The 22,996-nt window shown below is 42.2% G+C and overlaps 1 protein-coding gene across 1 annotated transcript in view; it reads left to right on the top strand.

Moving 5' to 3' along the window:
* Positions 1-22,996, top strand: part of ndst1a (N-deacetylase/N-sulfotransferase (heparan glucosaminyl) 1a) — a 61,678-nt gene that overhangs the window by 18,914 nt on the left and 19,768 nt on the right. The window contains exon 2 of the mRNA XM_088009630.1: positions 21,393-22,448. Within this exon, the coding sequence (XP_087865756.1) occupies positions 21,903-22,448 (546 nt within the window). The 5' untranslated portion in view covers positions 21,393-21,902. The remainder of the gene's footprint in view (positions 1-21,392; positions 22,449-22,996) is intronic.

Genomic DNA, 22,996 nt, shown 5'->3' with positions numbered 1-22,996 from the left:
AGGTGACGATTAGGTCCACTGGCACGCGTTGCGGTCCATGTTAGTGGACACACTGCACAGGCATGTGCTCATTATAAATTAGAGAGCTGTGTATATTAAGTTCAAAATCAAAAAATAATAAACGTACAACTTTTCTTGCATGAGTTATTTGCCAGTTAAATGTTTTTTTTTATTATTATTATTTTTATAGATTTTGTGATATTTTGTATCTTGACAAATTTCAATGTTAGGTGATTCTGTTAAACTGGTAAAACGTTTTCTTCTGCAAAACGGCATGCGTTACAAATCTGCTCTGATGCATTAAGAATCAAAATAAACTCCACATTTTTAGTTTCATACTTGCAATTTAAACTTCCCACTATTTATCTCCAAAAAAAGAAGATAACTTTATAACTGACTGAACTTTTTTGTCTTCTTTGTCGTAATTTATCTGCAAATTGACAGGATTTTATTTTTAATTCCAGCAAAACATCTGCAGTCACAAACATCACCAGAAAAGGAAACTTTGCTGTGTGAGAAGCGAAACATCTGCAGTCACAAACATCACCAGAAAAGGAAACTTTGCTGTGTGAGAAGCAAAGAATTACTTCTTCTTTTTTTTTTTTTTTTTTTTAACTTAAATAAAAAGAGACACATTTCTCTGTGCTGTTAAAGCTCAGGAAGAGGGTCCGAAATGCTATCAGTTGTACGGAAATTAGCTCATCAACAACTAGTTGGCATTTCCTATCAGATAGTCTCATTGTTTTCTGTGTCATCAACCGCAAGAGAGCAATCAGTAAAACCTCAGAGGGAACACACTGGTTGTGGGTTCTGGCAAAAGTCAGAACTCCCTATCTGGTATCTCAGTTCACAAATTTCACAAACGGTCAAATTCTATTTATCAGACAAAGTTTCCTCTGAACATAACATGCTCCTGGTACACCCAGTTCTAACAGCACTTATTCCGGCCATAGAGCTGAGATATGGTGGCGTAATCACATCAGCATGTTAGAAGTTACTCTTAGCTCTTCACCTTACATAAATTATGTAAAATAAAGTTTTTTTTTTTTTTTCTGTTGCTTTGAATATATTTGTATTCAGATTTTAGAACTAAAACACGTCATTGATGACTCACAGCTTAACTTAAGGTGTATAGAGAAGACATATTTTTGGAAAAATAATTGATACAGTATTTTATCATCCACTGTGGTACTAACATCAGAAGTCTACCAGTAAAACATTTTAACATTAGCATAATTTTACTAATTGTGTCAAGTTATGTTGCTGTTTGGTTAGCTCTTCAAACCAAATATAGCAGAAGTTCCTCCTGAACTTCTGCTATAATAATATTCCTACTGAAATTGTTGACAACTTGGATGTGAATACTTTGCAGTCTCTTAGAAATTTCAGGCATTGCCATTAATTTACTTTAATTACCATTAAGGCGATCAACTTACCTGCCCTTCTTATTCATTACCTTTTAACTTAAAAGATGTTAACAAGAGAAAAATGAATTGGAGAAAAGATTCTTAAAATTTATTTTGGAATTTCAGGAGTTAAGATTTAGTCGGTGCAAAATATCATACGTCATGCAAAGACGCTCGTTGTTCATACACGAAGAAATCCGACATGTTAAACACCAAGCTTGATAATACTTCAGGTTTGCAAGCTGGCTTTGAGTGCATGAAAGCGGCTTTTTCAGGCTTGATTCCGTATTTAAATGCTTCATCTTTCAGAAACGGTGAACACGGCAAGACGTTCTCAGTAAATAAATGAAGTCTGACTAATTTGTTGAGTCTCACTGGAGTGCAAAATACAATTAAGATGAGTGAAATGTCAGCGCAAGGCGCTCATGGTACAGTTTTCAGAGTACTTATCTTCTTCTGGGAGAAGGAGTGACAGTGAGATAAGTGGCGAGACGCAGGGCCTCTCCAGCCGCTCCGCGCAAGCAAAGTGTCACAGATGGACAGTGAACGTCACCCCGTCACTTCTCTCCACCTTTCCGCAGCCTCGGCCTTTCGGCAGATATGACTGTGACATCACCATCCACCATCCTCCATCCTCCATCTCGGCTCTCCGCTCTCATCAGCTGCTCGGCTTTAATTAGATGAGGATGATTTCAATAAAGTTACTGCCGTCCTCACTCCCATTAGTTATATTAACAGTCGGATTCCAGCTTCTCGAGTCTCCTATCCTCCGCGTTTCACCGGGGGGGCCGATCCTGCTCTTTTCATGGATCTGTGTAACCTAGTTACTGAGGCCCAGCAGGGGAGGCCAATCAATTAATGAACAAAAGGAGCCCGCTCAGTGAGCAGCAGCACAAGTCTGGATCTATAAACAGGGCGCTCCCAAAACATGGTTGCTGTCAATTCAGTGCTCATCTGATGGATGTTGTTTTGCTTTGTTATTTTCCCTGTGTGGGTGTGAGGCACGGTTTCGCTATAGTGTCTAATAAAACTGGAGAATGTATGTTACTTGAGTGCAGTGCAAAAATGAGATAAATGTGGCTCTGCTGCTCAGTTATGTAAAGAAATTAGGATCACAATTATATCGATTAGTATTGAAGTCATTGTTGTCCAGAATGGTTCCACATGGAACTGGGGGGAAAGAAAATTAAAACAAAACAATGAACAGTTACATATTTAAGCATGTTATGCAAAATTATACAAAATAAGGTTATCTTGATGCATAAAATTAAAAATATATATATAATAAACAGTAAATCAATTGTGCATGCAAATTAAGTAACTCTGCTGGAGAAGAACATTTCACTTGTCGATCCTTATGGAGTAACCTTACAGACCCTTTTTTCACTAGCACACCTCTACAGCACAGCTCGACTTGACTCAACTTTACCTCTTCATGGTTCGAGTGGTTTTTCATTACAATTGAGAAACGACACTAGCAGGTGGGGTCACGATGTAGTGGGTGGCAGCTGCCTCCGAAAAGTAGCGCAACTTAACCTGTACGCGACACAAGCGCGGCGCAACAACGGCGACTTGGAAGCTATGTTGAACCGTCTGTGGCTTTTTGTCCGACTCAAAACGGAAGAGAGCCACAAAAGACTCAGAAGTACAGGAAAGTGTGAGAGTGGCTCTTATGGCAGTCGGATGTAATACCACCGACTCCAGCCAATCATTGACGTGTTCAGCTCTTCTTGACTGAACCCCAGAGAAATAGGTTCTCAATAGAGGCTGGTACCAGGTAGTGGTACCACATAGTATTTTCTAGTGGAAAACCTCGGGCCACGCTGAGTAGGCACTATTTCTTTTTTCTTTTTTTTTCTTTTTTTTTTCCTGCAGGCAATACTTTAGTTGCATAGATTTGGAAAGAATCTCTGCGATTAAACCTTCAAGCTTCTTATTTCAAACTGATCCTGAATATAATATTAGCCTAGTTTTTGACTCCTGTGCTGCTCATATGTTTTGCCTCTTATGCTATTTGTATGGATATCCGGTCTTCAGTCTGACTCTTCTTGTCCTTTTCCATAATTAGAAATACCTACAAACGGTTGAATTTGTCCGTTTCATATTAGCGATAACTGCTGATGGTATTACTCAAAGCGCAGGCTCCCTTCATGCTGTACGCAGAGTCTAGATCTTTTCCAATAATTTTTTTTTAAAGAATTTTCAAAAGTCTGCCAACATCCAGATCTTCACGTCTGACTGAGACTTTTCCAAACAGACTCCCTGCTGTGAAGCCCAGGGTGCCTCTACTAAACACTGACTTGAAGAGGTGAATGTTTATGTAGTCTTATTCTAAGATTCACATTTTTAACTTATTTTGTAAAAAATCAGTAATTGCTTTGGTATGAAAACTTTTCATTTTGTCACAAAAGACAAACTTTGTTGACCGTGATTGATTTGTAAAATAGTAAAACATTCACATAGCTTTCTGTTTTCTTAACTCAGTAACTACATCAAAGGTGTCTTCACAAATATTAAATCAATGGTTATTTGACTTAAAGCTGCATATCAGGCCGTTCAAAACACCAGCAAGTTTCTCTAATCTACAGTAAAAAATTATTTTAAAAATTTCAGCAGTTTTAATTTTTTTTTTTCTGTTAACTTGTTAACTGTTAGGTATTGGCAGGGAGTTGATCTAAAGACACAGATGGGTGTTCACAGGTTAAATGTCTATATTAAGAAATTGCCTGAGGGCAACAGGCTCATTTTGATGGGCACCTCTCTTCTGTGTGTTATCCACCTGTGCTTGTATGTTATCTTTCACCACTTTCTCATCTTTTCTTTTTCTCAATACCTCTTTTCATACTAGTGAGTCCCATTTCTTTTTTTCCCCCTTTGCAGCGGACCTCTCTACCCCCCCCCACCATCCCTCAGGTCCACCCCATATTCTGTGCTATCTTTTGTCTCTCTAGCCTCCTGGTCTCTTTATCATCTCCTTTCTTAATCCGGCTATTCGTCCCCAGCGTCCCAGCCTCCCCCCCCCGTCCTTGGAGTTTCCAGCTCTGTCTCCTAGTGTGTGAGATCAGGGAACAAGCTGTTGTAACAAGCTGCTGAATAATGTAAGCTCAGGCTATAGGCCAGAGTTTCAGTTAACCCTTTGATCTCTGATCACACGATGTGTTAGGTAGACGCGTCACAGACGTAGCCAGACAGCAGAGGAAAGCTGCCCGGAGGACTTTTTGCTTCCTCCTGTTGGTACCAAGAGGCTAAAGTTTCCCCATCCGGTCTCTTTGTCGACGTCTTTGTAAGCAAGAACGCGCTGAGTATCCCCATCCTTTGTTATTCTAACACTGATGTATAATTAAAGGGTTAGAAAAGGCCAGGCTAAATAATTTATACCACAGCAAAGAGGCTGTGGCTTTCTGAACTTTATTGTACTATGTATTTTTACTCGAAGAGCAGATAAAAAAGTGAAATGTTTGATTTCTTTGTTTTTGTATGGTCAGCACTGATTTAATATGGAGCTGTGTTGTCATTCTTTCATTATCTTTAGTTAAGGAACATATCTCATTATTTTTATATCCTATCCCTTTTCCAATTTGGTCGGGTCACAACAATAAGAAACGGAAAATAATGGCTGAAAACTGCCTCAGAATGAAGACTGGCATCACTGGCTTAGTCCTGTGGGCTTAATGCGACGTCTCTAGCTCCAACATGAGCTCATGTAATGAAGTCTTGGCAATTGGTCCAATGAGGGGGAGGAAGTAGCATCCTGGACATCTAATATTTCTTCTGTTTAGAGGCTCATGGCATGGAAACTACAGGAACATTAGCCATTATTGTTGTTAAAGTAATGTTTTCTTGACAGTACAGTTAGTTTGCTAAGAGGTTAGGGCAGCATGTCTGTCCAGCACCTGAAGCCAGAGTTGCTATGTAAGTAGGTAGTCTGGCAAATTAACTAGCTAATATAAGCTAGCTATCAGTTTTATAATATAAAGAGCAGAATAACAAAAAAATGACAATATTCTGTGCCAAGAGCTCTAATAAAAACTTACTTCAGAATTATTCTAGTTAGTATTTTCCTTGAATTTTTCATTTGTCGTCATTTATGTCTTACACACTTCTTGTTTTGTTTAATGGCTGGCTACAAAGACATTTTGCAGTTCAAGAAGGGCATTTGAAATTATTCTTCTGTGTTGCAAAACACTAGAATTCAACTTATTATTCATTTGGTCCATTCTCTCAATATTTATAGAGTCCGTAGCTTTAAAATGTGACCATATTATATTCCAAGATTTTAGTGTTTTGCAGTAAAATCTTTAACTTTATTGGAGCCGTACACTGGTTTGTATCAATCAGCTGATCGAGTCATGCGTTTCTAGTCACAAAAGACCCCAGCTAGCACATAAGGCCTCATTAACTCTTTATAATCAATACAGATCCCCCTCTCCTTAAGTGCTCCTAGTTAGCTTTCAAGCCTCATGTCCCGTGGCTAGGGTGTATTGATCTGTCGCTCTGATTGGAAGTTTCCCCTGAAGAGGTGAAGGATGACATTGGGACAGAAGATGTCTTGGCAAGATTGGAGACTTCAGGACTGGATCGGCTTTCTTCCTCTCACCACCCGCTTCTGTCACCACACCTGTTACAGCCAGGAGGATGGGAAAAAAAAAAAAAAAAAAGTGTCACAAATCTGTCTGCCTGTGCAAGTCTGTGTGCGTGCGTGCGTGCGTGCGTGTGTGTGTGTGTGTGTGTGACAGAGTGGAAACGACTGTGCACTCACAAGAGCGAACGGCTGAGAGGCGTATCAAATGAGAAATGTGTTACATGGGGTTTATGGTGACGGCTTGCGCCTCGGCGCTTTGACTCAGGAGGCTTCCAGCCCCGTCATGGATGGCTAAGAGGAGACGGATTTCAGATTTTACAAGGCTAACCCGCGAATTAACCGTCTGCTTTAGCGATCAGGTGGTAGGACCCAAAACCATCCGCGCGCACATGCTCGCACACATACGTCTGTGGCTCTCCACACATGAGAGCACATATGCATACACACCATTAAACTGTCAGGGATGATGTGTGTCTGCACGATGCTGCTCTGCAGCATTTAATCCATAACTCTGACAGGCTGCTTCCCAGCCTTGAATGGGCTGGGAAGTGGATTGCTGTCTCTCCACACTTAAACGCAAGAAGTTTTGCCTCTTTCGTTCCCTGATTATTATTATTATTATTATTATTATTTATTTTTTTTTTTTACCAATTTGGTTCCAAAGCGTCGCAGGCCAAGCATACGTACACCAAGCATGCAACCTGGTGAGAAGTTTGACCATTTGCCCAGCCTCAAGCTAACACCCTCCTTCTGTAAACTGATACATGTGTGCGGTGTCACAGTCGGATACACAGCAGCTGTAGAGGCGGCAATGAAGAGGGGAAATGGGAATAGCCAGCACAGTAGACAGAGCCCAGATAGACCTGTCAGCTCCGTGACACCCACGCATACCTCACACTCTGGTCCCAGAGCGGCAGAACAGGAAGGGAAAGCAGGGCGGCTGGGCTCAGGTAAAGAGCTTCGGAGAGTGCTGGTGGTAAAGTTTAAAATAAAACCATGAAACAGAAAAAGGTGGGTTGAGGCAGTGCTGTTTATTTCAGGGAAGCTTGAAGGACCTATGGGAGAGGGATTTGGAGACCTGCCCTAAACAATCTCTTCAATTATTTAGCATCTTTTAGCTTTTTGTTGCTTATTGTTTGCCGCAGATTTTAAGGAGATGTTCCCTTAAAGTTTCATATTTAGTTCTAGATCTGATGGACTTGAAAGGCTGATGTAAAAACAGATCTGTCTGTGAGTCTGGACCTTCATCCTCTTTTACAAACCGCGCCACAAACACCGAAGTTGGTGGTCTCTGCTTCGTTCAGTTCACTGTTGTAGTGTAAACACTGACTAATTATTGTGCGTCGTACTGAGCTTCTCAAATATAAAAGCAGGTTAAAGTCAGGATTCTTTGGTACATTTGAAAAATACTTATGCTTGTGAAGGCAACAAACATTGCCTTCACCGGTAATATGTTTTATCATACATTTTCTTCAACCTCTGACCTTAGTTTAAAAAGGATTTCCATGGTAAGGTCTTCCATCTCAACGTATTACCAGAACAGTTATTGTTTTTGTAAGTGGTTGTGGTCTATATAAAATGTGTACTGATTGCTGGGGAAAGTATAGCATGCGTTAGCTGTGTGTCCCAATGATTTTTTTTAAGAAATAATTATTAGTTTTGTTGTGCCTTTAAGAATTGGCATCAAGCTGATGCAGACACAAAGATTGATAATTGATTGAATTTGTAAATCAGAATAAACTGCGTAACATGAAAGGACAGAAAAATAACCCACTACATTTCTTAACTATTGGACCTTACTTACCTTTGGCTCTGTGGCAAAAAGATACTACAAAGTCCGGACAACATTGCACCTAAAATTTAAATATAATTTCGTTTCACATCTGTAACACTTTGCAGAAGTTGTGAGCTAAAATAAGTTTCTTCTGTTTTTCTCTCTTCCTCATTTCAGTTCTATGATTTAAGCAATACATGTAGCTGCTCCTAATGAGGCTCGAAAATGATTTAAATCTAATCTGTGTTGCAACTAAGCTGCACACCACAGACCCTCAGCTTGTATTTCTTTATTCACCAAGGATAAAACCCCAAATGTCTAAGGAGTACTCTCAAAAAACCTAGGAAGGTAAAAAAACAAAATTGGTAAAACCACAAGATTAACTCATTTGCTGCAGGTAGACTACTTTTTGACTTAATCATTCAGTGGTTGTGTGACCAATGATAGCATTTAGTGACACAGCCAGTAAATACTAATTTTGAATCCAGTTCTCATCTCCCAACAGATTGGTGAATCACCCAGGCAGCACTTATTAAACGCTCAGTCCAGAAACCCTGTCGACTTTTGGCCTCTTCATTGCAGAGGTAATCAGGTTTTGATGATGGCCTTCTGTAAGACAGATGCTCCTCTCACTTACTGGAAAAAGGGTATAATTTAGAGATGTTCCGTGTTGCTCTTCTATATATGAACAACAAAAAAAAAGCATCAGATATTGTTTTTCAGTTATTTGTGAACTTATTTTTGCTGAATACGCCTTGTGATGTTTGGAAAATTGTTGTGATGACACTGTTGTCCCATGCTGTTAAATGTTTTTTTTGTTATGTTTTGCTAGTTTCTGGTTACAGTATTATCACAGAAAATAACAGATGTAGTGGAAAGTTGAAAAGTGAATCTGTACTGTCACCTGTAGTTTGTGAGAGAGCAGAAAAGCTTCTTTTATGGCCAAGCTTCAAAAATACACATGATTATTTGTGGGATTCATTACTGGACCTACGACTGGGATTGTAATGGTGTCACTGCAGTAGGCTAATGATGATACTGGTCCTTCCTCTGCACTTGAATTGTTTTTATGCATTAATGCCTTTGCTCTGTTTACCTCAGGCGGGGTGGGGGGGGGGGGGTTGTGTCAAGTGTGTGCTGTTTATGTAGAGCACACTGTGGATAAATTTGCACTTTCATCCGGTTATCTGTTGTTCTTGATTGTGCTTTGAAAGCGAGCCGATGATTGGGAGGAGTGTGCTGGAGGAAAACTCCTTATCTGCTTGATCGTGCAGGCAAAAATATGGGCGGCCCAACAGAATATCATTTCTTGTGTCAGCTTTTCTTCCGCGCCGGGATGTTCTCATGGGAACGCATTTCTGCTGCGCGAATCACAGACGGATCAGTGCGGGCCGTTTCTTATCTGGACATGAAAGCGGAGGAGATGGAAGAGGTAGGCGAGAAAGGGAAAAGGAGAGGAAGGGCTCCCCTGGGTATGATGGTACCTGAATTTTGCACAGCAGCCTCTTGAATCTAACTCATCATCATTTCATGAGCAGGTATTATACTTATCTGTTCTGCGAGGCAGGATCTGCCTGCATCTCTGCTGTTGTCCATCAGACTGATTGAGCAGATTAGACAATTATATTGTTTATATCGTCCCAGCAGCCTTTGCTGCAGCTTGCCTGAGGGTTTTTATAATTAGTTTAATCATTTTTAGCTATTCCTCTTGCTTCCAACAGCTGCATTTCTGATTCAAATGTGCGCTACAAATTGGCTACTGAAGCAAATGTAAGAGTTGCTCTCAAACTATGTGGAGCTCTGCACTGGTTAACCCTTGCAGGGATGCACCCATCTTAACTTTTTTCTCCAATTTCCATTACCTGGTCATTGCCAAACTTTGATCTGCCGATACAAATCTAAACAGATTCTGATTTCACTTAGAGCTCCCTTCAGATTTTATTTATACGGGATATCAGATGTCACCTCAAGGCATCTTCCAAGACAAACTGCTACAATTTTATATATAGAAATTCACAACCAATCATATCATATTCATATTTAATTACATGCATTCCAGTTTGATCCTAGTTATAATACAATTCAGTCAAGTTCAGTTTGTTATGCCAAAAATGTTTTGATTTTGCAGCAATACTTTCTCCTTAGGGAGCATGTGGCGACAGTGAAAAGAAATAACTTCTTGTTAGCAGGAAGAAACCTCCAGCAGAACCTGACTCAGTGTGAGAGGCCACCCGCTGCCAACAACTGGGGGCTGCAGCAGCTCTGATCCATGTCGAAGAAAAGGTACATATGGTTAACAGAGGCAGTAGCAGCTTTAGTGGCTTCCTTTAGAAAAGAGGCTCAGGTAGCAGATGAGACCTGAGCCAGTAGTACAATCTATAGGGTGAAAATGAGACATTTAGTTAGTTGCAGCAGTAGCTCCTCCAGTGCCTTTATTAAGGAGAGAGAACTACTCTGCAACGTTGCTGTACAATTTGGTTTATATTCTTTAGAAAGTGATTTAACCCTCACGCAGTCCTATGAGGGGTTGAGTGGATCCCATGTGAGCGTTTTACCCTGTGCGCAGTCCTCTTGAGGTCACACTGACCCTGCATGTGCTTTTATGGTTTTTTTTTTTTTTTTTGGTTGTGGTGGTTTCGGGAACTGACAGGCTGACGGGGGAAGCCCCCCCATCACTCCCCTGCTGTTTGACCGCAACATCTGCCGCTCTCTTCCTGAGTGTCGCGTTAATACTGCAGGAGAGTAAACCAGTCTTTAGCGTCACATATTATTTATTAGTTCAGCTAGCATTACATTTCTCAGAAAATGTTTCATACCAGATGGTTAAGGCTCAGAAGGATCAAACAGCAACTTTGCTGCAGTATGTGAAGCCTTGCTGCTGTTATCTCCTACAAATCCGGCTCTCTCTCGTAGCCTGGACAAACGGCAACATGACTTAACATGTTAAACATCACAGTTTCATTTCTTTAGCTTGTGTACATCGCTGCGCTTCATATGACTTCATTTTAAACATCACACCGGAACTAAAATTAACAACTTGGCATCTCCTTCAGTAACAGCCTCCACAAAGAAGAGCGTTGTTGCCATAACCCATTAACTCTTAATGTATGGTGCGTTCACTAATTAGGACAAGACAAACTTTTGGAGTTCCTGCCCAGCATGCCACTGGTTCACGCCGATTCTGGTCTTTGTCCAGTGTCTCTGTATATCTTTACACAATCCAACTAAGCTGCCATTTGGTTTGAGTGACTGCATAAAACTACTCTGACAAGTACTGCTCTTTGCCGTTGCCCCCGTCCACCCACCGCCCCCTCCCAAACGCCTACGCCAGCGCTCTCATTCACAGACAGACACGCCTTATCCGTGACCAGTTTGACTTTCACCTCTGAGTGATGTTTATTATCTACATGAGGAGGGGACCCATTATGATTCCTCTGTCCCAGTGGAGACATTGTACTGCCCGCCGTGCTCTCTTGTCCTTCAGTAGTGTCCTGAGATGACAGTGGATAAACAATGGGAGCAAACAGTCACTCCCTCCAGCATTGATCTGGCTCTCCCTCTCTCCCCCCTTGTCCCTGCTTTCACCAGCAACGCCACATTGATTCCACCTACGCTCAATTTATATGAAAGCAACCCCCTACTTCCACGCACACACTTGTTCTTCTTTCACCCCCCCCCCCCCCATTTTTACCAAGACTGACAAAAATGATAAATGACTAGCCCCTTCGTCCTGCTGCCACCACCTCCCTCTGCCTGATGCCGGCTGTCCGAGTCACTACAAACCTATTCGAGCCCCTTAGAAATCCAGTCGAGTGAGCAGCATTTTCTTTTCTCTCAGAGAAGAGTCTGAGGGGCCGCCCTGTAATCTCAACACAAACATGTCGCTGCCGTAATCTCATCCCTGCAGGACATCCATATTCATGATGTCTAACACTTTAAAGAAAAAAGACAAATGAAGGAAAAGATAATGTATTTCACTGTAGGGGTCACTCATTCTGTGGCTGCTGCCTAATGGTGCGCAGTGTCACTCAAAGATGAAGTCATGTGCACCGTTCCCAAAGCGAGGTCAATTATTTCCGTCCATTTGGCTGAATCGGTTCGTTCTTTTGTCGCGCCGTCATTATCTGCATGATTTGTCCACTGTGTAATCAAATGAATTAAACTGTTGTTAATTTAGACATCACCCTGCATAAAACAATGGTGTGACTGTACATCTTCCAATGATTTTTACTGCACACATCCAGTGTCCCCATGCTTGTAAATGGGCCACCGAGGGCCTATAAATAGAGAGACTGTTGCTGCTAGCAGACAACATGAGAATACGCAAATGTTAAATACAGCCATCGGCCATTTTCTGACGTCGAGGTATACAAGAGTTAAGAAAAAAATGTTCTTTTAGTCATCCTGCTCTTACTGCTTTGTTCTTTTTTTTTTTTTAGTTGAAGATTGACCAAAATCAGAATAAGCAGGTCAAAACCGCAAAGAAAGCCGTCAGTTGGGATCGACCAAGAAACGATTGATTGTTGCAGCTCTTCTAACGCCACAGGAAACGTTGGATTAACTGGTGTTTTCCCCAGCTGTTCATTACGTAGAGTCGTGCCGTGGTCCTCCACCTGTTGCTGTGAAAGACCTCGACATGTCCCCCTCCACTAGAAGGAAGACAAATTTAACGGTTTGTCAGAATTTCTGAACCTGCCTACTATATTTCTTAAAGAGCAGAACAGCAATCTGCGACGTTTAGTGTTATTAAGCCTTTCTTATTAAAATTAGAATGAATATAAAATATTCAACAAGTAATTGATTGAAGATCAGTGACTGGCAGGGTAAATACCATGTGTGCTTTTTTTTGTCGTCTTCTGCTGGATTCAGAAATCCTACGTCTACCAGTATAAACCAGGAAGTTTTACTTTGTTTTTCCGCTCAAAAATCCCACCATCAGCCACCAGTATATACTTTGATGCACTTTTTTGAGTTTAGAATATCGAATAAAGTGTATGGACATATGAGTTTATGATGGGATGATCCTGTAATTTTTAAAGTATTATATATTTCTTCCAACTGTGATTGCTGCACACTGCTGGCGAGCTGGCTAAAAAAAAGACTCCTATACTTTTTCCTGTAGAGGAATGTATGATTTTGTTGCTGAAGACAAAAAACACTTGAAATTATTGGTTGAGTTTTGAAACATTCTTGCAATCCTTTCAAAATGCTTAATGCTTAAAATTACATTCAAGCATTAGGTTTGTAGCAAACAGAGATTATGTTTCTTTTTTATGTTTTGAACAAAAGTAATTGGATTCAACTGTATATTTTTGTTTTAGATTTGTGTCCCTATACCACACAGACTATAGTGGACAAAACATACAAAACTTTTAAGATGCTAGGATTTAGAAAACTCAAACATGTTTCATCACATCAGTTGTACGGTTTAAAATCATTTTAATGAGAAGCCAGAAGAAGAGCCAGAGTGGCTAGTGTTTTTGTCCTTTACTCAAGGTTATCGTACTGTGAGAATCTCACACTGACCGTTAAACATGTTTCTGCATGTGGAACGGGGCGTTGATGAAGTTGCTGCTCTGCTCTCCAGTCTTTCTCCCTCCCATGTTCTCCCATGGCTCCTAATACTCATCCGTGCTGCTTTTCCCACTCCGAAATAATCCGTTCTCCACTTCCCAATGCCCTCTGATCCTTCTGTTCGGATACCACCTGCTTGAGATTTAAAGAAGACGGCAGGTTAGGGAGCCTATTCGGGATTAAAATAGCTCAGCAGCGCCATGTATATTTTATGTCCTGCCCTCCCTGTTTTTATTCATCTTGGCCCTAATCAGCCTCACATGATATGAATGTGTAGTCAAACCATTTCGCCTGAGCCCGCTCCAGCTATCTTTCCGGAGGACGATATCTACGTTGATGGATTGTGGCATGAACCCTTTAATGAAAGTCTAAAGCTAGGATCTTGCTCTGCCCTTTGCAGAAATTACAGAACAGTTGCAGTGCAAAGAAATGTCTCTAATTGCCATTGGACGCAGTTCTGCTGTCTTCCCATTCTCTTCATTATTGCTATTAGGAGAAGATTGCTCTCCCTTGTCTGTGTTTGAAGATGATTCTTTCACTCTTTGTCCCATTATTGTGTCAAAGAATAACATTGCAATCATTTCAATTACGACAGTGCTGGGATCGCGCTCTTCAAGTAGGGCCTTGAGATGTAATTGGAGGGGCTTTGGCGAATAGAAAGGCATTTCCACCCCTCCCCTCCTCCTCCTCCTGTGAAATTGCCTCAGTCCTGGGGACAGTAAATTGAGTTGCTGAAAAATGATGTGATAATTCTGCCACATGGCTCAGTTGGGCAAATTGTCTGAAAGTCACTTTCTCGAGAATTAGAAGGCAAAACAACATTTCCCTCCCGAGTCTCCTGTCCTTCACGCAGCAGCATGAAATGAATTGATGAGACAGAGAGAGAGGGAAGTGTCGCTGTAAATGTTTGCAGCTGAAATGAAGCCGCCTGCTTGTGCATTCAGATCGGGTGGGAGGCAGAAGCCAGAGTGAAGACGCGGTGCCTCTTTTCCTCGCTATTTCACAGCCTAAGCCTTTAATCACGGCAACCACAATGGGTGCATAAAATGGAATTCAAATTTCAGATTGATTGATTTTATATTGGCGATTGCCAAGGCTGGCTTAAGAGGGGAGGAAAAGAAGAAAAAAGGGAACACGACGGTGGCTTTTAAATGTACCCTCTTTAAGAAGACTAACTCTTGCTCCCTTCACGCGCTTGTTTGTCGTCTTAGATGTGCTTCAAAAGAAAAAATGAAAATTCGTGCTTTTTGAAGTTTAATCTCCCACAAGACAGGGTAAGAGTCTGAATGCAAATGAAAAATGTACTTCGGCTTTGCTTTTTTTTTTTTGCTTTTGATGGGAGCTCAGCGGTTTTAGGAGTTGCGGACTGTCGGCATCACAAAAATATAAGTTTGTCGTCTCACGTCTTATGAATGAGCAGAGTGCAGAAACAGAATTTAAAACAATCGAGGGAATTAAAAAAACTTGTTTTCAGGAACAGGCTGGTAGGAGATTGTGAGGAGTAAAAAACTTATTTTAACTTCATAGTATTCAAATAAATTAAAAAAGGAAGATGTTCACTAATATTTAATTACTTTTTTTCACAGAAACAATACAGTTTCTTTTTTTGCTGTTGTTGTTGTTGTTGTTGTTAGTAGCAATAAACCTGTTACTGCTAGGGGAAAAACAATATTTTTTCTTCTTTCTTAATGAGAAAACATTCAGTAGGTACAGATAGCTGATTGACGAATCAATACAAGAGATGAGGAAAAGGGACGCGCTATGTCCTGACTGACTGGAGAAAACCATGCTCTGCCTCTGTTATTGCGTTAAAATACAGTTTACACATCAGAACTGGTGTGACTTAAAATGTTTGTATTTTCGATATTTATAAATGAAACTATGGCTTCTCAGGACTTTGAAAACCAGCACCAGCCCATGCCTAGTTTTGTTCAATCTGCGCCCTTCAAGTCATCTTCCACACTAGCAGCAGAGCTAGCATAAGAACGTTTAGCACCGTTTGCAGTGTCGACATTAACAGGATTACAGATTAGGGATTACATCTGCATCTTTCTTTTCCATTTAACCTTGTCCTTTGCCCCGCTGAAACATTTCAATTGTCAAACTAAACTCATTACCATCTTTATTTTTTTTTTTTTAAAGCCCTAAGCGTTTGAACGAATTCTCAGGAATAAACAAAAACAAGCAGACCTTCAACTAATGAGTCTCCCAGGTCTGTCTCTTTTGCAGTCAAGCCACTTTGGTACATCCACATCAATACACAGAGACAGAAAAGTGATAACGGCACCAGCAGCCTTTTGATGAGTGTCCTATGGATTACTGCCCCCTTTCTGTGCCGTTTCCATCCGTCTGATCACGACGCATCTCCAGAGTTTCCATGGAGAACGTGTGGTTGCCAAGGCCTGTGGCGGCTGATCACAGAGGGTCATCGTTTATTTCTGTCAGTCAGCAGCAAGGGGAACAGATTGGCAAGGAGAGATGACAGAAAGGAGGGGCCGGGGGAGGGGCGAGGGCGCTGGCGGATCCTGAGGGGGCAGTGAGGGTCCGGCTCTCCTTTAGAAGTTTATTTGTCCAGGGGATCACCAGCATGTAGTCCGATGGTGTTAATGTACTGACTCTCCTCGCAAATCCCCCGTGCCACTTAGTCTTATTCACACTTTAAACAAAGTGCAGCAGCGGTGCAGAGGTGGGAGGGAGGTGAAGTAGGGAGCAGGACGCGCGAGGAGGCTACATATGGCCAACTGCTGCGTTGTTTATTCCAAGAGTTGTTACAGCTGAGGAGCAGCCTCAGTCTCCCGGCTCCTCTTCATCTCTCATTAATCTAACAGTATGGTTCTGGCCCGCTGCCTGTGCTGTTGAGCGAGCAGGCTTGGAGTGACCACCCACTCCGAAGAAAAGCATTATTCCGTCTTCTCGTCCGTCACCTGCTATTGTTTATTCTCTCCGCGTTTCTCAGCTGCCATAAAATAATGAGGGGAACATTTGAATTTTTCAGATTGATGGTCGCCCTCGGGGGTCATTCTTCTTCTTTATTTCCTCCCCTAAATTAGATTTTCCGTCTTTTTGCTCACTGTTTTTCATTCCCTGTCCTTTACTGTTTTCCTTCTTTTCATCTTGTGGTTCTTTTCCCCTCTCTCTCCCTCCCTCTCTCTCTGTATCTCTCTCTCTCCCTCCTGCCGCCCCTCCTGCCAGACTTCTAGTCCACGTGTGCAATTACATAGCTCACATTCAGTCAGGGCTCTTTCCATCACAGAGAATGAAAAGGTTTGTTAACACACGCGTTCCTCTTCCTCTCCTTCTTTATGCATGAGTTAAGACTGACTTTCTTTGGCAGTCTGAAACACTCTGTTGTGTTGAAACCTTTTGGCTGGTTCTTACCTCCCCAATATGGCTGCCGGCTATACCTCTCATTGGCTTCTGCAAAAAAAAAAAACACAAAAAAAAAAACATGAAATATTCATGCTCCCCTTTTCTCCTCTCTCTCCGTTCGTGAATCAATTATTTTGTAGAAAGGGGATCTCAGACTTTCACGTGGCTTTTCCGAAGGTACCTGCGGAGGGTAAAGTGGAAGACGCATTAGGTGAGATGGGCATGCAGACATTTGAGATCCATTAGCCATTATTTTGTGCAGGTGATCCAATATTCTCATCATGTCCTAAAGTATTCTGCTCTCTATTTAGCCTTCCTAATATCACTGCCTCGCTCTCTGGGCCTTGAGGTTTCCATTAATTTATCCCCGCGGCTCTCACCCTCCCGTCTCGTGCCATCGCCCTCCATCTCTCACACCGTCTTCGTCCTTTTCTTTCAGCTGCACATCACTTTCTGAAGGTCAGCATCGGGAGGCAGTCATGTCTGCTGAGAACTGGGCAAAGAAGCGAGGCATCGGCTCTCGGCGTGTGTTTTGTCACCATTAAGCCTGCTCCCAAGTCATGTCAGCAGGGTCATTAGAGTCGCAGTGGAGCTTATTGGGTCCCTGCGGACGTCGGCCAAAGATAGCACATCTTGGGCCTGATTACTCATTAACAAAATATAAATAAATTAGAGCCTTTTTTTTTCTAATCAGCCGAAACAGGAAATGAAGAAACTACTTAAAAAAAAAGAAAAAAGAAAAGAAAAAAAAAGATGTGTTTTACGTTTTATTAAATAGTTAGACATGGTATGTTTTTAAATGTCTTTGTGGACAAATAATTGATTTTTAAAGAAAGAGTTTCAGGTTACTGTAGCTTATCCTCTCTCATAGACATTGATCTCCAGCTTGTTGCAAAAAGCAATATGACCCTCACTTCCATACTATAAATTTGTAAAACGGACACAAAACTACTAATTGATATGCAAACATCAGATGTCAGAGTAAAGGTTTCTGAACTGTCCTCATAATGCATAATATTAAATATGATTTTTTTTTTTTTGGTATTTTGTTTTAATGGGCAACTTAAAAAGAGTTGTTTTTTAATTATTCTGTTGTGTACTTTTAAGGTAAGGTAATTTTATTTATGTAGCACATTTTCAGCAACAAGGCAATTCAAAGTGCTTTACATGAGTTAAAAGGAAATACAAACAAAATAACAAACCAAAGGAAAGGGGGAAAAAAATATTACTTTGCTGAAAGATGGCGATGGTCTTTAACAAGTTGAGGGCGGATTGTCGGTATCAGACAATGACGAGGTTTCAAAGAGTTATGATTTCGAAATGTGTAATATCTTTTATCATATATTTTCTACAGTTTAAAGTCCTTAAACTGTAATACCAGTGGAAGTGACCAGAGTTTTCCCTCTAAGGAGCATGAAGCAGGACTGCTTTCCGTGGTAGTTGTTGAGCACTGCTGTTCAGCAGGCTGAAAGGAGGTTGGTGCGTTTCCTATGTACTCAAAAGAACACAAGGAAATGCGGGTTGCACCTCCCTTTCTTCCAAAACTTAATTATTATGACTTGCAACCTAAAAGAGTTCCATTCATCTGTAACATTATGACAAAAGTAGATTTTAAAGTTACACTTGCAAAGCTGTGAGTTCTCAGTCTGTTCAGTAGCTGACTACAGGCTAGCGAAGTAATCAGAACAACTAAATTACTAAAGCCATCTGTTGTCGCTCTATAAAATGCAAAAAGCTTCAAAACATATGTGTGGAAATGCACCAAACAGGATTTTGTGGCTAGTTCGTAAAGCTATGAGCTCCTGACATCAATTACTTCTTGAAAACTACGATTCAAGAAGACTAATCTTCCTCTATATATTCCGGAAAATGCAGCTCCTGATGTTGACTGTGATTTTCCCATAAATGGGTGCCAACATTTCCAAAGCCAACATGTTCCATGACAGACAGATTTAGAGCATCAGATGATGAAATAGAGCCGCATTGCTGTACTCTTTTCTGTTATCTACTGAAATCCTGGATCTCTCACAACATGATTAGTCCACAGACACGCGTAGATGTATTGAACACATGGCTCGCTTTAAAATTCTCATTTATTCTACAGCTTTACTTTAGACCATTGCTAAAAGTGGTTCGTCTAGTAGCAGTCTTTTTCTCTCTGTAAAAGTGAACCACACCAAAGAGTGTGTTATTGTCATACCACCTTGATATAGTTACTTGAGTATGTTATATGTTTTCTCTTTTAAAATCTTCATGCAAATACAGTGAAACTGGTATTTTTTTTTATTATTTATTTATTGATTTATTTTTACCTAACGTTAAATCCGAAAGCAACCCGTGCTTTTTCTTTTGCTGCTCTCTCTCATTTTTACAGCTGTATGAGTTTTGGTTTCCTTTAAGTAGATTCAAGCCCTCTCGCCGGAGAGGTCTGAAGAAAACCCCTCCTCGGCTTGTGTGTCGTGTGAAGTCGTCACTCTCGCGTGGCCGTCTGCTTCGCCGTTTCCAGCAGGAGTCGCTTCCTGCGGCTAAACATACTTTGATATGCCGTGGCACGAACCTCGGCTCCCTTAGAAATGAACAAACAAGGCACCCCGGGAGATCTCGAGGCGACCGGAGCTGTTGTTTTTTTTTTTTTTTTTTGTCTGTTGCGCCACGATACGTCCTCTGAACACCCACCTATTTTTTTTCTTTTCACGGTCTCTCTCTTTACATTAGTCTCTGTATCTCTGTGAAGAGGAAAGTTGGACCCCAGTCAGAGAAACAGAAGTGTGATTCCTGCCTTTCCACTCGCAGCGAGATTTAGCGCGTCTTGTTAATCTTAGCTGGAAGCACGGAGGCCATAGAGAAATGCCAGAACGAGTCTCGGCTGCGTCAGACGTACACAACCGTTTCCTCTCCTCACGTCCTGCTGCGTCTGTTTTGAATGATTATTTTGGTAATCAAAATGGATTATCCTTAAGGAGTTATGTTGTGCTGAGCAAACTTATATGCTTCATGTTATTCACCTTTAATTAAACCAGAACGCCATTATCGCATCCTTTTCATGTCCGTTTGTGTCGGTCGAGATGAGTTTTGGTGGTCAGCGTTTATTGCCTCGGAGTTGAGAAGGATGCGACTCTAATGCGGTGTCGAGGGCTTTATAAAGAGGAGGCGTAGCACCACAATAGCTCTCCAACTTAATGGTCAGAGGATTTTCTATGCAAAGGTAATGATGCTCCGTCGCGTTTCTCCCACCAGCACTCTAAATGGACAAAAGATGTTTTTCTAAGTGCCGAGCTTTACACTGGTCTCACGCCGCATCCTGGGTCTTTCACACTTGGCTTGATAGAGATAGTCTAAAAGGCTGAGGTATTATGCTCGGTCTGCAGAGAGTATGGAAATGTATATCGAGTGCGCTGGAGGATTTTTGCTACAAAGGAGAGGGTCTGATTGTTGCCAGGTTTGTCTGTCACTGTTCTCCACGCCTCTGCGCTCCGATTGCTTCCCCTCCTTCGGCTTTTTTTTTTTTTTTTTTGTGGTGCTGGTTCTGTGTGGGGTTTTTAGGGCCTGATGGCTTCACTCATGTGCTGTCGCACGTTTTCACTGGATTGAACTGTGAACAAGCTCGTGCTGCATCTTTCTTTCTCTCATTCCTCCTATGAATTGTGTTGTGTCTGTAAGACCTGGAATCTTTGCTTTATTTGTGTTTTATTTGCAGACACAGAGGCTGCAGCGCCTTGCAGGATTCTGTAGTAAAAGTGTAGGAGCTGCAGAGAACCACAGCTCAGGTGGAAATATCTGGTATCTAGTAATGGTGAACTCCTCAAATCTGTCCTTTGTGGAGGAGTGGCTAGAAGAAAAAAAGTCATGTTATTAATTGGTCACACACACCATCTCCCATTGAAACATGGTGGTGGCAGCAACATGGTGATGCTTTTCTCAACTTGTGCACATCCTTCTTCAGCAACTTTTCTTCCTTTTATCTTCCCCTGTGTTTACTTCCTTCCTTTCTTTTGTCCCACATTCTCTATCTCGTCTCTAATTCCTGCATTTGTTCTTTTTCTCCGTCTTTAGCTTCATTTTTACTTTCCGTCCTTTTTTGTGTCTTCCTTCGTTCACATTCTTCTTTGTCCTTAAGGTCTTGTCCTTCCCTTTCCCCCTGCCTTCAATCCTCACTAGTGTCCATTCTTCTTTTCGTTTTGTCCTACATTATGTCCCTCCACCCATTCATCCCTGTGTCCTTCCTTCTTGTTTTTTCTTTTTTTCTTTGCTTTTTTCATTCTTTCCTCATAACATTATTTCATCTGGTCTGTTTTATTTTTGTTTGTTTTTTTGCAGGTTTCATAAACTACTTTTATAATATAAAAGTTCAGTTAAATTGACTGAAAAGGGATCAGATTTCTTTTAAAAAAATGTGTAGGAACTGTGATTGAAGTACATTGGTTGTTGTCGTGACGAGACAAAAAGAGAGAAGCTGTAAGGGTGTAAAATACTTTAGGTATGCGTGCGTGTAGGGTGAATCTGGCAGCTGTTTCTTTGAGTAGGATTACTTCGGAGTGAACTTTCTGATAATACACGCGCATCTCCCACACGCCGTCGAACCCACATGGCAGCCGAACGCAGCCTGCTGTTTGTCCTATAGGAGCTGCTATCGTGCTGCTGGATTTCAACTGAACTTTTTTCTCTTTTTCTTTTGTCTTTTTCCTAGGAGTGGAGTGTGTACCCTGAGGGAGCGATGCTGCTCTGATGACCTGCTCGGCCTCGGCTTCCTCTAGAGATTATTCTGCAGTCAGAAGAGCGGGGCAAATTGTCGACAGGATATGGTTGGAGGATTCGCGTGATGGATAGGTGATGGAGTCCTCCACCGCCCGTCTCTGCCGGTGACTCGCCCTCTCCTGCAGCTCGCGCTCCGGCACGAGTGTGTACCGGCGGCCCACGAACCCTCCACTTCTTTGCCATGGTGACATAAGCGGCACTGCAACATGAGGGAGCGCCAACGTGACCATCTTGTTTCCTTTCCCAGTAGCTGTTGTTGCTGCTACCTCCATGCTTAGCTCTGTAACAATTCGGACTCTGCTGTGAGAAACTTCTGCCCGTCTCTTTGTTTCTTTTTTTTTGTTTTTTTGTTTTGTTTTTGGTTTTCTCTGCCTGCGCTGAGAGGAACTGTCCCCTCGGCGTGTTGCTGGGCCGGTGGGGCGGAGCAGTGCGGCGAGAGACGATGCTGGGATGCGTGACACGCCTCCGTCGGCTGGTCCGCCTCCTTCCCCTGCAGACCTCCCTGCTCATCCTCTTCCTGTTCTGCACCGTCAGCGTCTTCATCTTCTCCTACTTCCTCTATGGCGTCAAGCGAGAGCCGGAGCCTTCGGCGGTGGGCTTGTCCGGCCCCGACGGAGCCTCCGCGGACTCAGACTACCCGAGGGTGGTCCCGTCCCGGCTGCTGCCCGTGCGGAGCGTCCCGGGGGCGTCCGGGGTGGACCTCGGAGGGACCAGGACAGATCCTGTGGTTCTGGTGTTTGTGGAAAGCCAATATTCTCAACTGGGGCAGGAGATCGTGGCCATCCTGGAGTCCGGCCGGTTCAAGTACCGGACTGAGATCTCTCCCGGGAAGGGGGACATGCCCACCCTGACGGACAAGGAGAGGGGGCGTTTCACGCTGGTGATTTACGAAAACATTCTCAAGTATGTGAACTTGGACGCTTGGAACCGAGAGCTGCTGGATAAATACTGCGTGGAGTACGGAGTGGGCATCATCGGCTTCTTCAAGGTTAGGACAACAGCACACTCCCTGTGCCTCTCTCACCTCCCTCCCCCCGCTCCCTCACACCTTCTGCCCTGTCCATCTGGCTCCCACCATCTCCAAGGAGATGGGATTTACAGAGTTGGAAAGACCTGCCTTGTTCAATATCACTCAGCTGCTTTGCTCTATCCTACGTTTCTCTTCTGGTTTCTTTATATCCGTTTCTTTCTCTTTTTCTGCAATCTGGCCTCCTTTGCTCCTCTCCAGCAGTCTGTTAATTCTTGTTTTCTACACTTTGTCTTTGTAGTGTCTCTTGCCTTTCTCTCCTCTATTTATGTCTCGGTCTATAACTCTTATTCCCGCGTTCTTGCTCTCTGAGTTATCCCCAGAGGCCTCTGTTTGCCTGAGGCCATCTTTCAGGTCTTATGGTTTTAATCACCCTTTCTGAGCCATGGAGAGAATATAGAAGCGCGGAGGCATGGATGGAGATGTTTGGGGGGCGGCAGATGAAAGTTAGCCTGGTGGGATTTTACTGCCTGTTGAGAAAGAACAAGGATGTGCATCTTAATGGATCT

Source organism: Poecilia mexicana, unplaced genomic scaffold, assembly GCF_051168715.1.
Source record: "Poecilia mexicana isolate PSO_F unplaced genomic scaffold, ASM5116871v1 scaffold_10, whole genome shotgun sequence".
Taxonomy (NCBI): Eukaryota; Metazoa; Chordata; class Actinopteri; order Cyprinodontiformes; family Poeciliidae; genus Poecilia; species Poecilia mexicana.
Note: the sequence above shows the minus strand (reverse complement) of the source record. Positions and strands in the feature narration are given on the sequence as shown.